The 16,344-nt window shown below is 37.3% G+C and overlaps 3 protein-coding genes across 4 annotated transcripts in view; 2 read left to right on the top strand and 1 right to left on the bottom strand.

The window, feature by feature from the left end:
• Positions 1-16,344, top strand: part of LOC136414167 (sorting nexin-25-like) — an 89,841-nt gene that overhangs the window by 68,689 nt on the left and 4,808 nt on the right. The gene's annotated exons all lie outside the window — the stretch shown is intronic.
• Positions 10,404-14,446, top strand: Coq8 (ubiquinone biosynthesis protein COQ8, mitochondrial). Of its 2 annotated transcripts, XM_066398007.1 has the most exons (10): positions 10,404-10,627; positions 10,690-10,981; positions 11,159-11,508; positions 11,559-11,772; positions 11,833-11,960; positions 12,020-12,203; positions 13,161-13,337; positions 13,399-13,601; positions 13,651-13,803; positions 13,857-14,446. In XM_066398007.1, exons 2-10 carry the CDS (start codon positions 10,714-10,716, stop codon positions 14,136-14,138), a joined length of 1,959 nt encoding a protein of 652 aa, XP_066254104.1. In that variant the 5' UTR covers positions 10,404-10,627; positions 10,690-10,713; the 3' UTR covers positions 14,139-14,446. The 2 variants fall into 2 exon arrangements, with proteins under 2 accessions (XP_066254104.1, XP_066254103.1); XM_066398006.1 differs by lacking the exon at positions 10,404-10,627 and having other exon boundaries at positions 10,655-10,981.
• On the bottom strand, positions 14,439-15,602 carry LOC136414156 (uncharacterized). The gene is made up of 4 exons (XM_066398013.1): positions 15,294-15,602; positions 15,117-15,248; positions 14,708-15,067; positions 14,439-14,654 (listed from the first exon to the last, which is right to left on the bottom strand). Exons 1-4 carry the CDS (start codon positions 15,531-15,533, stop codon positions 14,439-14,441), a joined length of 948 nt encoding a protein of 315 aa, XP_066254110.1. The 5' UTR covers positions 15,534-15,602.

Genomic DNA, 16,344 nt, shown 5'->3' with positions numbered 1-16,344 from the left:
GGCGTCCATAAGAAAATCGAAAGTTAGTATTATTTTCACGTAAACTAGTAGGCCTAGGATATTTTTGACCTTTCCATATTGAAGACACTGACGGAAAATATAGAACACCCAAGTTTCAAAATGATTGTATGAAAAATAAATAAGTTATAGACAAAAAAAGAAAATCGACTTTTTTGGTATTTCTTTGATATCTTAGTAATTACATAAGATATTTCAATTTTGCTTTCAGCTTTTTGCAGAGCATAAAAATACGAAACATTTTCTCTATTTAACCAACCTTGTATCTTTAACCGTTTCGAAAATCCCCATAGAATGCGTCGTAAAAGTGACCACCCTGTATTAACAATAGCTTGAGGAGTTTCTATATGGTCTGTGAATTTAATATGTTTTATTAACTCTTTCACTGCAAAATGCTAGCACAGATGTTGCTTCTCGTATGCGTACGAATTCTGTCACATGCGAAGCTTCCCGCTTAGAGCGGTTTTGCGCTGACAAATATACACATCTTGAGCAGTTAACTGTCATTTCGAATACGCGCTTAAGAATAAGTTTTGTCGGGGATGGTTGCTATTCAACCTCTCCAAAACACTGATGCAACTTAATAGTATCTGCTTCCGCGGCTGGTTCTAGGTTTTGTGTATCACCAAAGGGTCACTCTCGTTTTTTTCAGACCGAGAGGAACTGAATTGATGCACCTTTGATTTGCTTTATTACAATACAGGGTGTTTCACAACTTCATCAGGAAACGCTAATTAATGATTCTACATATGAAAATAATGCTAATATGTCCTGTAACAAAAGTTCGAATCTCAATATTTATTAAGTTATGACGTATTAAAGGTGAACATTTTTATTCTTTTTTTCAAGTTTGTGTCGTCATCTCATAATCGATTAACGAGATATTTGGAATAAGTCACAAGCTTAATGAATCTTAACAAAAATGTTTTTAAAATGTGTCACCAAAAGGAACTTTTCCTACATACAAATTTTAATTTTCCCCTATTTTTTTTTGCTTTTACAATTATAGCAAAATAAAGTGCGTCATTTTAAAGATATGAGCATATTCCTATAAAAAGGTACTCTTCATTCAAACCAATAAATTTGAACGGTTTAGGCGTAATTCAACATTGAAACTCTTAATGATTTTAAATTTAATAAAGTAATTTTTACCTTACTTGTACATTTAAAATAATAACAACAAAATCTTCGATGCTATTCATAGACTTGAACAACTTTTTACAAAACAATTGCCCTTTGACAGATCGCGTCACGATTTTCTTTTGTTTTAACACTATTCCGGTTATTTACGAGTCAGGGGATGTATAAGTATTATGACTTATGAATATTCAAACCGTGAATTGTGTGATATTCATTTTTGCTACGGAAGATCAAATGGAAACGCAGAAGAAACTCGTCGGATTTACATGCTTTCCTATGTGCAAAGAAATAAAATACCGCACTCACAAACTTTTATAAACCTACACAGACGACTGGGCGAAACAGGATCACTTAAAGGCAAACGGGCTGGCACTGGAAGACCTATAAATGTTGTGATAGAGCAAAGGATTTAGGAAAATGTAGCTGTAAATCCAGGAACAAGTACCAGAAAAATTTCAAATTTAGGAGGGGTGCGTATAGTTCCGCAACAATTTCAAGGGTTCTTCGAAAGGAACAACTTTATTCCTATCATGTCAAAAAGGTTCAAACGCTATATGAAGGGGACCAACTATTGCGATTGAATATGTGTCGTCAAATATTACAAAAATGGGAAGAAAATAAAAACTACGAATTTGGTCTTATTTACTGACGAAGCTTCATTTACACGAGATGGGATTATGAACTTACATAATACACACTGATGGGCAAATGAAAATCCTCAGGCCACCATAGAGTTAAAGCATCAGCCAAAATTTACTGTAAACGTATGGGCCGGAATTATAGGAAATTTTCTTTTGGAACCTTATTTTTTTAATGGAACCCTAAATGGTGCAATATATTTACATTTTCTTACAAATAACCTTCCAGTCTTATTAGAAGAAGTTCCTTTAGAAACCAGATTAAATATGTGGTTATTACAAGACGGAGCACCACCAGCGTTGTACGCTGCTGTATGTGCCCATCTAAACAATACCTTTCCGAACAGATGAATTGATAGAAATGGGCCGTTGTCTTGGGCACCACGGTCACTTGACTTAAATCCGTTGGACTTTTATTTGTGGGGCTATATAAAATCACCAGTGTACAATGAGCCGATCAATAATGTTGAACAACTACGGTTTAAAATTGAAAATGGATTTAATACTATACAGGAGACTCAGGGCATTTTTTTTTCGTGTATGAAGACGTTTTTTAAAGAGCGTTAGAAGGTGTATAGAGAAAAATGGAGGACATTTTGAAAATGTTTTTAATTAAAGCAATTTTGTTTATTGTACTTATTAATAAATTAAAAACTGGTACCCACTATTTTAATTGTTTTAAAAATACAAGTAAAGTCAAAATTACTTTACTAAATTTAAAATCAGTAACGGTTTCAATGTTGAATTACGTCTAAACCGTTCAATTTATCGGTTTGAATAAAGAGTACTTTTTTATAGGAATATGCTCATATCTTTAAAATGACGCACTTTATTTTGCTATAATTGTAGAAACAAACAAAAAATTGAGGAAAGTTAAAATTTGGATGTAGGAAAAGTTCCCTCTGGTGACACATTTTAAAAACATTTTTGTTATAGGAATTTAAGATTCATTAAGCTTGTGCCTCATTCCAAATACCTCTTTAATCGATTATGAAATGGCGACACAAACTTGAAAAAAAGAATAAAAATTTTCACCTTTAATACGTCATAACTTGATAAATATTGAGATTCGAACTTTTGTTACAGGACATATTAGCATTATTTTCATGTGTAGAATCACTAATTAGCGTTTCCTGATGAAATTGTGAAACACTCTGTATATTTCTTCGATAACTAGAGTATGTAGTGTTTGCAAGAGTGAAAAGTAGTTTCAAGTTGTGTGTAAAGTTCTTGTGTGTCTGTTCTTGATGACAACTTGATGGAGACTGCTCTTCGTTGTGTTCCTAATGAAAAATTTCTCATGGTTCCTTTACTCCCATTGGTTTGGCTTCATCTTTCTGGGGAGGTGGTGCCGTCTCAGTCGACAAAGGAGGGTGAAAGGACAATATTCCAATTGACGGTCAATCCAATCTCTTCCTTACCGCATTGTAGATGCAATGAAATGTGCCTAATGAGTTTATTAGCTCCACACAATCTGGGAACTGACCTTTGTCAGCCTTTCATTTTGCTATCTGACTTCCAACATCTTGCAAACACCAAATGAGTTTTAAACTAAAGACCAATTCTGGCCAACAATAAAGATAAAAGACCTCTTAGGAATTCCAGGTTGTAAACCATTTCGGAATGGTTGTCCCTGTTTATAATCAGCTTCAGACCTACTTTTTGCTGAAATTAAGTATTCCCTAAAAGTCTGAATTGTTTTCAGATAACCAGAGACAAAAACGTTTTAAAATAAAGTCAACTAGTGGCTGAGAAAAAAATTAAAGTCACTCATACAGAAGGTAACAAAAATATACACTTTTTACGAACCATGTGCCATTTTTAATAATACCTCGCATTAAAAAAAATCCTGATTAGGTAAAAACCAGTCAATTTATGTGGTAATTCTTAATTCCAAAATTAGTGAAAATCGATGAAAGCGTTTAGCAATTATTTCGAAAAATTGATATTAATTTGAGAATTTTAGCACCTTATAGCGGTAAAACGAAGCCACATTGGATATAGGTAAGATTGTCTAAAACACCTTATTTTTGGTTAAGCGTTGTACAGTAATTTCAGGCACACCCTGTATTTTGGAAGCACGTGTGTTGGAGCATCGAACCAAAATTTACTTTTACAGTTTACCGTCATATTCTTTGTAGATCCAAGTTGAACTTGAAGTCTAAAGGTGACTTAAATTGACAATTCTGCATGGAAAATTAATAATTTAAGCCACACTTATATTTTAAATTGGACTTTCGCCCACGGAGAATATTGTGGAGTACAATTACATTGTATACAGAATGTCCCGAATTGAATTCGGTTTTCAATTGAAGTTTCTTTAAAATTGTAAATAGAGGTTTTAATCGTTTTTGTTTAATTTTTAAAAAATATCTTTTTTTACTCTGAAACGCTTGGAAGCTTCATTTTAAGAACTGGACGGTGACGTCCAGTAATAAATTTAGTGGGAGTGAACTGTGTCTGAAAAATATTGCTCACCACATTTTTTCAAGAACTTGGCAAGATGAAAGATTCATCTGTATTCCAAATTTGAACAAAGTATTTTAAAAAATCGAGGAGCACAAAGGTAAAAACAAAAAAAGTCTTGAAACTCAAAACCCTCTTGTTCGGTAATAGAGCATTTACGAACATAAGCTTATATGAACTTTGGATGTGTCGAAATAATATTATGAACATTTTCCATGGTTGAGAAATGTTAATATATTATCAAATTATAAAATAGATAAATTAACGAATTTACTACTATGTATGTACATAATTGATTACACTTCTATCTTTTTATATTTCGACTGCCTATTTTCTGCTTTTGCCTTTCCTTCTCGGTTCCCGAGGTATATCTTATTCAAACGGGATTCCCCGACATTTGGCCATTTGGTAGCGGTGGTAGTAACTTCGTTCGACAGTCTTCATCTCTAGATAACTCTGTCAGTTTGTCTGTCATTATCTTATTGCTAACTGTAATACTGTGGCGGAGCCAGCAGCGCGGTGCAGTGTCACCCGTCTATTAATGACAGTGACAGTGCACTGAGAACCAGAGCAACATCTCGGTTCTGTAGAGAACTAAAACAACGGCGGGATTATAATAAAACAGTTAACGTTCCTGTTTACGAATTCTATGTGGAAATCCCATTTCTGACACCCAACGGAAAATGCCTAGTGATTCCATACTTCGACGACAGGACAATACCATGTGGCGGAGCCAGCAGCGCGTGCAGTGTCACTCGTCTAATAATGACAGTGACAGTGCACTGCGAACCAGAGCAGTATCTCGGTTCTGTAGAGAACTAAAACAACGGCGGGAAAACATTTTCTGTAACGGTTTCCGGAAATACATTCTGGATAGTTCGATCCAAACCATATAAAACCGTTGATCACACCACCAACGGTCTCTTTTCTCTTCCGGGCCTCGCACCCTCCACATGTACTCCAACTGGTAACAATCATACTCTGTACACAGTAGAAATAAGTTTATTCTAAGTTTATTAATAAAACACATCACGTTCCTGTTTGACGAGTTTGGTGTAGCAATCCTATTTCTGACACCCAATGGAAAACGCCTAGTACTTCCAGACCTCGACAGCGGGACAACCATAATATTGAAACTTATGAACTACTAAATCTATGACATATTTATATATTGTCCTGTTGTCGAGGTATGGAATCACTAGGCGTTTTCCATTGGGTGTCAGAAATAGGATTGCCACACAGAATTCGTAAACAGGAACGTTAACTGTTTTATTACGAAACTTAGAATAAACATATATCTACTGTGTACAGAGTATGATTGTTACCAGTTGGAGTACATGTGGAGGAGACGAGGCCCAAAAGAGGAAAGAGACCGTTGGTGGTGTGATCAACGGTTTTATATGGTTTGGATCGAACTATCCAGAATGTATTTCCGGAAACCGTTACGGAAAATGTTTTCTCGCCGTTGTTTTAGTTCTCTACAGAACCGAGATACTGCTCTGGTTCGCAGTGCACTGTCACTGTCATTATTAGACGAGTGACACTGCACGCGCTGCTGGCTCCGCCACAATACTCCCCTCCCAGATACGGAGTACCAAACTTACATAATTCAGTTTACAAAATCGCCAAAACAATAACTAGAATACCTAAAGCTATTACAATTATTTACATTGGGAAGTGCAACAGGCATAAACAGCGGAACTCTAGCGCAAGTCGAATCGTACCCGCTTCTTGCTTGGGTTGTGGATAGGGTTTGATTTGGCGTAAGAATGATCATGGGAGGTAGGGTCCTGGGCTAAGATGAATGCCGGTTTGAGACGGTCCTTGGAAATGTTGATTTCTCTGTGATTGATCAAGACAGTGAAATATTTATCAGCACGGCTTTTTGCCGGAAAGGGGCCTTCGTACGGGGGTTGGAGTGGTTTCTTGACTGCGTCGTTGCGTACAAAGACATGTGTACAGGTATTGATCTCCGGAGCAACGAAAATTTTTCTCCTGCTGTGATCAGTGGACGGTACTGGTTGCAAAAGCTGCATTTTCTGTTTCAATTTGGACACAAACGTAGTGGGGTCCATATTAGGTTGGACTGCCTCAAAAAATTCACCGGGCAAACGTAGGGGGATTCCGTAAAGCATTTCAGCTGGTGAGACGCCAATTTCGTCTCTCAGCGTGGCATGTAAACCCAGTAAGATCGTGGGTAACACTTCCGTCCAGCGCTCTGTTGCATAGGCCATTATAGCTGCCTTGAGAGTTCGGTGCCACCTTTCCACCTTACCGTTAGTCATGGGGTGGTATGGGGTAGAACGTGCCCTTGAACAACCTAGAAGTATCGATAGTGATGCAAATAACGAGCTTTCGAATTGCCGCCCCTGGTCAGTAATGATTTTTTGTGGAGTACCGAATCTACAAATTCAATTGTTGTAGAATGTGCTGGCAACCGTGTTGGTCGTCATGTCTTTCATGGGAAATGCCTCGGCCCAGCATGAAAATCGATCGATGCAAGTTAGACAATACACAAATCCATTAACAGAAGGCAGTGGACCAATTATGTCAATATTTACGTCCTGGAATCTGGCGTCCGGAACTTGAAATCGTTTAAACGGAGTGAAGGTGTGTCTGTGTATTTTGGCCTTTTGACAATTGATGCAGGCTTTAGTCCAGTTACGGATATCTCTATTCATTGCTGGCCACACGAAACGTGATGCAATGAGTTTAGTGGTACCTCTAATGCCTGGGTGTGAAAGATTGTGAAATCTGTTGAAAATCTCTCTTCTGCGGTTTTGGGTGATGAAGGGTCTGATCTTGGAACCGTTATCATCACAGTAGATCGTGAAATCCGAACCTGGTACGTTGCACTGTTTAATGTTCAACGATGTTCTCTGCCGATTCTTGAGGATTTCTTGCAGTTCGTCGTCAGTTGATTGGTCTTGACCTAGAGCTTCATAGTCAATTGCCTGAGGAGTGGAGATAGAATTAATTCTTGAGAGAGTGTCGGCCACAATATTATTTTTGCCACTGATGTGCCTAATGTCTGTGGAAAATTGAACGATGAAATCAAGGTGCCGAACTTGCCTTGGGGAAGCTTTATCCGACTTTTGGAAAAAAGCGAAGGTAAGAGGTTTATGATCCGTGAAAATGGTGAAGGGTTTGCCTTCAAGAAGGTATCGGAAATACTTAATTGCAGAATACATAGCAAGTAATTCCCGATCATAAGTACTGTAGTTCTTTTGAGCATCTGAAAATTTTCGAGAGAAGAAACTTAGAGGTTTCCAGGAATTATCTTCAAATTGCTCAATGACTGCTCCCATTGCATAATCTGATGCATCGACTGTGAGAGATATTGGAGCTGTGGCACTAGGGTGTACCAAAGAGGTGGCGTGGCGTTAACCAAGTCCAGCTTGCACTGATTAAATGCACGCAGTGCTTCCTCAGACCAGACCAATGGGGTTTTGTCATTCTTTTTGCAATTGTTGTGCATCCTATGAAGAATTTCCTGATGATGAGCAGCCTTGGGAATGCATTTCCTGTAGAAGTTTAGCATGCCGAGAAAGCGTCTTAGCTCTGAAACTGTTTGGGGTATGGGGAAATTAGAAATTACCGCCATCTTTTCTGGGAGAGGTGTGGAACCTTGTGCTGAGACTAGGTAGCCTAAAAATTTAACTTGCTTCTCACCAAATGCGCATTTATCAAGGTTGATAGATAGCCCAAATTCTTGCAGACGAGCGAAGACAGATTTGAGGTGTTCCTGGTGTTGTGCCTCGTCCGTTGATGCGATAAAAATATCATCGATGTACGGGAAACAGAAGTCTAGGTTTCCAAGTACCTCATGCATGAATCTTTGAAAAGATTGGGCTGCATTCCTCAGGCCAAATTGCATTCTGGTAAATTCGAATAGACCAAATGGGGTTATGATGGCCGTCTTAGGAATTGACTTTTCTGAGACAGGAATTTGGTGATAGGCGCGAACCAAATCTAAGGTAGTAAAAATGGTCTTTCCATCTAGAAAGTGAGAGAAATCGTGGAGATTTGGAATTGGGTACCTGTCTGGCACCGTGGCTGCATTTAGGCGTCGGTAATCGCCCACAGGTCTCCAGTTACCTGGGTCTTTTTTCCTGACCAAGTGCAAAGGGCTGGCCCAGGGGCTTTTGGAAGGACGGCAAATGCCCATATCGCAGAGGTATTGAAACTCCTGTTTGGCTATTTTAAGCTTATCAGGGGCTAAACGTCTTGCCCTAGCTGCAACGGGGGGGCCGTTCGTCTGAATTACGTGCGTCGAGCTATGTTTAATGTTGCTCGGGGTAGGAGAGAATGTAGTGATTTTTGGATATTGTTTAAGGATGTCGTTGTATTTGCAGGATGAAGGAATGTTGCAGATTGAGTGGACGCTACAGGATTTAGTTGTTCCAACTCTATTCAGGTTAGTGGTGCCGTCAATGATTCTGCTGTGACCTACATCGACCAATATGTTGAAACGGTGTAGGAAATCGGCTCCTATAATCGCGTGATCAGTTTTAGCTATAATGAAATCCCATGTAAATTTCCTTCGCAACCCGAGACTTACCGACAACCGCTTGGTACCAAAAGTAGGTATCTGTGTGTTGTTGGCTGCATATAAAACGCGGGATGTTTCAATATTTTGGTCTCTGATTGTTTTAGGTACTAATGACACATCGGAACCAGAGTCGATAAGAAAATTTATGCCTGTTACGTCATCCCTAATCACTACTCTACGACTAACTAAGCTTACGATATGCGGGGGTGATTGCGCCTGGCTGCTATGGCGATCCAGTGTCCCCACGTCTCTGATCGCCGAGGATGACGTGGAGATTAGTTTTCCTGCTGGTAGCTGCAGGGTTTAGCGCACCGCCTAGCCTTGTTCCTGAACTTCTGGTGGTACCAGCACACTCCGGGATCCGCCGATGGCGATCTGGTTTCAGTCCTCCGCGTCCTGGACTTGCTCCTGCTTCTCCTTATCGGTTTCAGTCGCTCCATTGATTGCTCCAGTCTGCTGATCCTTTCGATCAATTGGAGGGCTTGTGCTTCCTTACCGGAGACTTGGACACTATAGGTTTGAGGCTGCACGATCTCGTAGATTTTGTCTGCGAGGTTCGCCATCTTGTCTAGAGGCTCGCTGCTTCCAGCTAGGATGGGCTGTATGGACGTGGGTAGGTGTTGCATCCATAGGGTCTTTAGGATCTCTGGGGATACCGCTGCTCCTCCTAGGCTCCTCATCTCATTTAACAAATGAGATGGTTTCTTGTTGCCTAACTCCACTTGCGATAGAAGCTTCCTGAGTCTTTTCTCGTCTGGCTCAGCAAATAGGGAGATGAGCCTATGCTTGATTCCCTCATATTTGCCATTGGAAGGTGGGTTGTCCATGAAGTCAGAGACCTGATCCAAGATTTCCGAGTCTATCGTGGCGATCACATGGTGGTACTTTGTCAGATCCACCGTTATGTGCGCCAGAGCAAACTGTGCTTCAAGGGTCCTGAACCAGGTTTTTGGGTTCGTTTTCCAAAACGGGGGGGCCCGTTTGGAAAGCCTGCTTACCTGCGACGTTATGCTGCTCTCTTCTTCGGGGTCCGGGACTGTAGCTGGTTGGGACGTCGCCATGGTTTTTGCAGTTCAACTGATTCGAATTCTCCTTCAGGGGGCTCTTTCAGAGGGGTCACCAATTGTCCTGCTAGTGAGGTATGGAATCACTAGGTGTTTTCCATTGGGTGTCAGAAATAGGATTGCTACACCAAACTCGTCAAACAGGAACGTGATGTGTTTTATTAATAAACTTAGAATAAACTTATTTCTACTGTGTACAGAGTATGATTGTTACCAGTTGGAGTACATGTGGAGGGTGCGAGGCCCGGAAGAGAAAAGAGACCGTTGGTGATGTGATCAACGGTTTTATATGGTTTGGATCGAACTATCCAGAATGTATTTCCGGAAACCGTTACGGAAAATGTTTTCCCGCCGTTGTTTTAGTTCTCTACAGAACCGAGATACTGCTCTGGTTCGCAGTGCACTGTCACTGTCATTATTAGACGAGTGACACTGCACGCGCTGCTGGCTCCGCCACAAAACAAACAAACGTCAAAGTCCAATGTCAAATTTAAGGACATAAATTAAAGTTTTCCGTGGAATGAAAATCTAAACATTTTAAATGATTAAATTTCCAAAAACAGACATTTCATCATTTGTTGAGGTTGGCTCAGGTTTCATCATCCCTTTAATTATTTATCCCACCTTCGTATGACAATCCGCATAATTCGTCCAGGCATTAATTATATAAACCGATTTTGCAATATCTGGAACATGCTGATGTGTAGGTGTTCTGAATCACCTGTGCGAATTAACTCCGAAAACTTCATGTAAGTATCATAAAACCTTGAAATAAATAGGCAAATTAACGCTTTTTAACTAAAACTCACAGTCTCTAGCTTAACTGCCATTCACAATGTCCTTGACTAAGGATTTTGCATGTTTGCTCAAAAGCCTCCAACTCATAATAGAAGCTCAAGCTCAGGTTCAGAGAGACTGCTTGAATCATGTATGTAGAACCTCCAGTCTTCCACCACTGATTCAGGAATGTTTGAATGAGGGCAAGAAACTGCCTCAAAATATGTCACTCAATGACATGGCTAGTAATCTAAAAGAGGGCACTGAGAGATTAAATGTCGTTACTCAGGGCCTGAAGGTCTATGCTGATTTAACTTTGGGGAATGGTAAGGGAGTGGTGCTAAGGAAGTTTTAATTATTTGTTTTTTTTAATATTGAAATAACTAATTAATATTTATTTCTTATATGGAGCAGGGAGAATTCTAATGTTATCATAGGTAAAATTTTTAAGATATATATATAATAAAGTTGTGTATAAAAAATTATCCATTAAATATTTTTAGCTACAGCGAATAAAAGTGCCAGCACAGAAACTTTATTAGTTCATCATTTGACACAAAAATCTTCTATATCGAAGTCCAGCAAAAAACCACTTAATCTAACAAAAGCATCAGATTTAAATAAAGTAGACATTCCTCCTGTAGTAAATATTGAATATCAAATCAAACTTTCTCATAGCGATCAAGAACTATTGAAAAAGTTAGATATGGAGCACAAAGCAAAATTGGTTAAAGAGGCTGAAAGAAAATCTGATGAAACATATCTGGAAAATGAGAAAACTGTAGGGGAAACTATAAATGAAAGTAAACAAAAAGTTACTTCATTTTCACCTTCACCTAAAACAAAACTGAAGGTTGTATCTTTGTTATATTCCCACTAAAATTCTCAATGGACAAATTTTAGTTAAGTGAAAATGCAAAGCAAAGAAAAGTGCCTTCAAGTAGACTAGGCAGAATGATGTCTTTTGGTTCATTGGCTGCTGGTCTTGGTGTGGGAACTGCTGCTGAGTATTTTAAACAAGCATTTAAAATTGGGGATATTACCTCTGATGGCACAAATGTTTTTATGAGTAAAGCCAATTTAGATAGAATTGTGGACACATTGTGTAAAGTAAGAGGTAGTATGAGTAAATTTTAAGAAAATATTTGAAAAATTTGTGTTTGTGGATATTTTTTAGGAGCTGCATTAAAATTGGGACAAATCTTGAGTATTCAAGATGAGTCTATGATTAGCTCAGAATTAGCCACAGCTTTTGAAAGAGTACGGAAATCTGCTGATTTTATGCCTGATTGGCAAGTTGATCAAGTGAGGAACTATTTAATATTAAAAATGTTTTTACTAATCTATAAACATTATCTATTTAGGTAATGTGCAATGAATTAGGGTTTGGATGGAAAGATAAACTTATAGAGTTTGAGCAAAAACCATTTGCTGCTGCTTCGATAGGCCAAGTTCATTATGGGAAATTAATAGATGGCAGGGAAGTAGCTATTAAAATACAGTACCCAGGGGTGGCTAAGGGAATTAATAGTGACATTGACAATTTAGGTAAGTGTTGCAGTCTTTAATTTTGAAATCAAATGTTTTAGAATAATATAAACATGGAATTAACAGTAAAACCTTTCTTTGTTTAAATCGTTATATAACGTCTATTATGAAATAGTTTAATGACATTATTTTGTAAAGAACTGGATAAACTTATGACAGACACTATGACTTATGGCTTATTGTAGCCTATTCAATGTAAAGTGCCATTTTGCTTTAATGGTCATCTTTTAGTAGGTCTAGGTTTCTTGCAAACCTCATCACCTCTTTGAGTGATGTCTAGTTTAGGTTTTCTGGCCTGATAACTACTTTGCCAAACAGATTAAAAGTTTGTCTGGCAACTTCTAAACATTTGCACAGAATGAGCTCCACAGTCTCCTCCTCCTCCATGAGACACAGTTGACACTTCAATTCCTCACAAATATTCGTCCTGTGTAAATGATCAAAGAGCGGGGTTTTCCCTGTGTAAATCGCTATGCATTACTTTAGGAGCATAGGGAACAGTTCAACTTCACTAAGTAGTTTGTGTGGTTGAAAGTAGAGAATTAGTGATTTGTGTATAGATGGCTTGATTCCCTTTTTCGAGATTTCCCAATCTACCCTGCAGAGTGGTTCTAACTGTCCTTCAGTTGCAGTCCCCATTCAGAATCAAGTTACCTGAGAAATGGCAGTTCAACAAAATTTCAATGTCCATTTGATTGAATAGGGTAATAAGGATGAAAACCTGTGATGTTATAGTCAAAGTCCATTTCATAGACCTTATTTTCCAATTAATGAAAAAACCTGAAATAGTTGTTTGATATGTGTGAAAAAGGTAGAACTTAGCATAATGAATTTATAGACACTGATGAAATGAAAATATACTTATTTTAATGTCTGTTTTGAATTCGGAAGGAAGCTTAATTAATGTTTGATATATTGTTTAGTGTCATTTCTCAATCGGAATTTTATTTTTCTTAGGAGGCATAATGAAAATGTGGAATCTATTCCCAAAAGGCATGTTTTTGGAGAATTTAATGGCAGTGGCCAAACGCGAATTAGCTTGGGAAGTTGATTACTTGAGAGAGGCTGAATGCACCAAAAAGTTCAAGTCCATACTGACTGATTACGAGGGATATTATGTGCCTTATGTAGTTGGTGAGCTACTGAAATATCCCATTGACCCAATTATTATTTAACCCACTGAAGCTTTTCTTAGAAAGCCTCACTACAAAACAAGTTTTTACTACCGAACTCTTGGATGGAGTTCCAGTAGATCAATGCTTCAACATGGAATTGGAGCATCGCAAGATTATTGGCGAAAAAATTATGGAATTGTGTCTACTGGAAATATTGCGGTTTAAATATATGCAAACAGATCCAAATTGGGCTAATTTCCTATATAACCCTCAGAGAAGACAGGTTAGTACTAGGGACTTCTCAGGAAAATTTAGTAATTGGTTATATTCAGCTGTTGCTATTGGATTTTGGTGCCAGTCGCGAATACTCTAAGGAGTTCATGGACAAGTATGTACAAGTACTGAAAGGTGCTTGTGATGGGAATCGGGAAGCTGTCTTAAAAATATCAAAAGAATTGGGATTTTTAACTGGTTACGAAAGCAAGGTAACTCAAAAATTGTTTTTCTAGTGAACAAAACATTTGAGGGATTTTTTTAGATAATGGAAACTGCCCATGTGGACGCTGTAATGATTCTAGGTGAAATATTTCGCTCAGAAGGCGAATATGACTTTGCTCATCAGGACTTGACAGCCCGTATCCAAGATTTAGCACAAATAATGCTCATGCATCGTCTTTGTCCGCCGCCAGAAGAGGTTTATTCATTACATAGAAAGCTCTCAGGAGTATTTTTGCTTTTAGCTAAGTTGAAGGTGCGCGTAGAGTGCCGTCAAAAATTTTTAAACCTATATGAGGAGTACATGAAATTGAATTCAGAGTAATCAATTTATTAGTGGGCTAATATAACGTGCATTTTGACCATTGGAAAGAGTAAGGAAAACATGGCACTCTATTTATGACAGTATTACTACTTCTTTCATCCTATAGTTTCTGGTTTTAAACGTCATAAATATTACCTTAAAGCAAGCATTAGAAATAATATAAAAATCCGGTTTTTATTTTAATAAAATGAATATTAAGGACTTAACATACAATTCGGTATAATAAGGCTAAAATGAGTTTACTAATTTAATTGGTTTGACCAATGAAATGTAATAAAATTTAATAAAACCAGTCTTAATTTAACCAAGATTCAAAGTAGATTCTGCAGTCAACTTTTCCATTAAACCATTGTACATTATTTCATTTACAAGTCTTTCGCCATGTACACGTTGATCATCGCTCATATCCCGCAATTTCAATGCCACATTCTTCCCAATGATGTCAAAGATATCGTCACATATATCAGTCTCAACTGGTCCCACACTTATGTCCCCATTATCACATTTCAAAAAAAACTAAATAGAGAAACTATAGAAGAACTAAAATTTTGTTAATAAATCTGCCTTACCATATTCTTTGTGTCTTCATCTGCACTATGTGGTTCTTCCTTGCATACTTTTTTCAAACCCTTGCCTTCTGAATCTCTCAAAAACAGCAATAAATTATAGCACCAAAACTTTACTTTATGTCTGCGATACTTGTAAGCCTTTTTAAATTGCTGTTTTAACATACTAACTTTTGTTCTGACGTCTTTTACTTCAAATTTCTGACCAAGCTCTGCTATCAAATCATTTGTAAGCTTTTCAAAAGCTTTAAGACGAATAAGTTTTGTACCTCCAGATGGAGGTTCAAGAGAATGCAATGGTGGATACTTTTTAAGGAGTTCTATAAGAATTACTGTGTTCTGCCTATTCCAGTTTGAATGTCTCTGGATGTTTTAATTAGTTTTAAATGGACAAAAATGTGGTTCAACTTACTGAATTATCTACATAAATAGGTACTTCTTCTGTGGCTTCTTCTCCTACAAGGAATAACAGTAAATTGTAGTACCAAAGCTTTGGTATATGTAAATTTTCCCCATTCTCTGATTTGTTTTTTGATTCTTGCACCTGAAAAACCTTAAAACACTTTTTTTCTCATATAAACCTATTTACCTTTCTGTGTTCCCTCCTAAATGCATTTCTCATATTTTCAAGTTTTGTTCTGACAAAATCAGTATTAGCTTCAGGATAATACTCTTTAGTTACTGTCAATAACTCATCCATAGCCACACTCCTGGCATCTCGACTCTTGTATTTCAGATGATTTTTGTCCCACAAAACTGGATTGTTCTTGAAGGTTGCAATTAATTGTTTGAGAAATGATTCTTCAAGTACCTCAGCTTCAACCTCCATTCTTAGCAAGAGAGGTTATGTAGTTTACTTAAAAAGTTTATGTCATCATAAGAACCAAAAATTGAAACAATTACAAGGCATAGTATATAAAAAATGAACACAAGGAATAAATTTTTCTGCATGCTGGAAAGGGATGAAGCAACTACAAATTACAAAATGACTGGTACATAAGTAATTGGGGTTATTTTCTTAAAATAAGAGCAGAGAACGTTTCCTCATGTGATTTTACCTAGAATTTCTTGAAATATTGAAAATAAGACTTGTATATATGTATATTAAAAATTAGAACCACCTGAAATTCTCAGTTAAAATGTGTTAAAGGTGTAGAGTCATACATCAAAACCAAAATAAAAATGGTTGTCTTTTTCATAAGCTCGCAGGTAGAAAAAGATAGATATACATGGAGTATCAAAGTAAAGTCACACCATTGGCACCAATAGCTGTCGACAATGATAGCTCAGATGTTTACAAATTAATATTTTTTGTCAAACATGATTAATTACTGTTTACGTTTTATTTATAACTAAACATTTATAATAATAATAACAATTGATTACTGGTTCAATTATAGAACTTGACGAAATTATCAATAAATCATTATAAACTCCATTGTTTCCAAATTTCACTTATAACAGGCGTGTTGTACATAACAATACATATGATTTACATATTTTTATATTTTGTACTTAATTAGGGTCATAAATAGGCCTCCGTTTTTTTTAGGAGCTTGAAATGCTCTATACAAGAAGCAAAAGAGCCTAAACAAAAGGTATGTTACTTATACACCCATAGAGCTCATTAATTTGTCAAT

Source organism: Euwallacea similis, chromosome 16 (genome assembly GCF_039881205.1).
Source record: "Euwallacea similis isolate ESF13 chromosome 16, ESF131.1, whole genome shotgun sequence".
Lineage (NCBI taxonomy): Eukaryota > Metazoa > Arthropoda > Insecta > Coleoptera > Curculionidae > Euwallacea > Euwallacea similis.
The sequence above is the reverse complement of the archived record's forward strand: the minus strand, read 5'-3'. Positions and strand labels throughout refer to the sequence as shown.

Bases quoted from the DNA above. Each gene is read 5' to 3' on its own strand.
- Coq8 (XM_066398007.1), top strand. From the start codon at position 10,714: ATGTCCTTGACTAAGGATTTTGCATGTTTGCTCAAAAGCCTCCAACTC. The intron at 11,509-11,558 runs GTTGTATCTTTG...GACAAATTTTAG, and splicing joins CACCTAAAACAAAACTGAAG to TTAAGTGAAAATGCAAAGCA. The intron at 11,773-11,832 runs GTAGTATGAGTA...GATATTTTTTAG, and splicing joins CACATTGTGTAAAGTAAGAG to GAGCTGCATTAAAATTGGGA.
- LOC136414156 (XM_066398013.1), bottom strand. From the start codon at position 15,533: ATGGAGGTTGAAGCTGAGGTACTTGAAGAATCATTTCTCAAACAATTA. The intron at 15,249-15,293 runs GTAAATAGGTTT...AAGGTTTTTCAG, and splicing joins TTAGGAGGGAACACAGAAAG to GTGCAAGAATCAAAAAACAA. The intron at 14,655-14,707 runs GTAAGGCAGATT...TTCTCTATTTAG, and splicing joins ATGAAGACACAAAGAATATG to TTTTTTTTGAAATGTGATAA.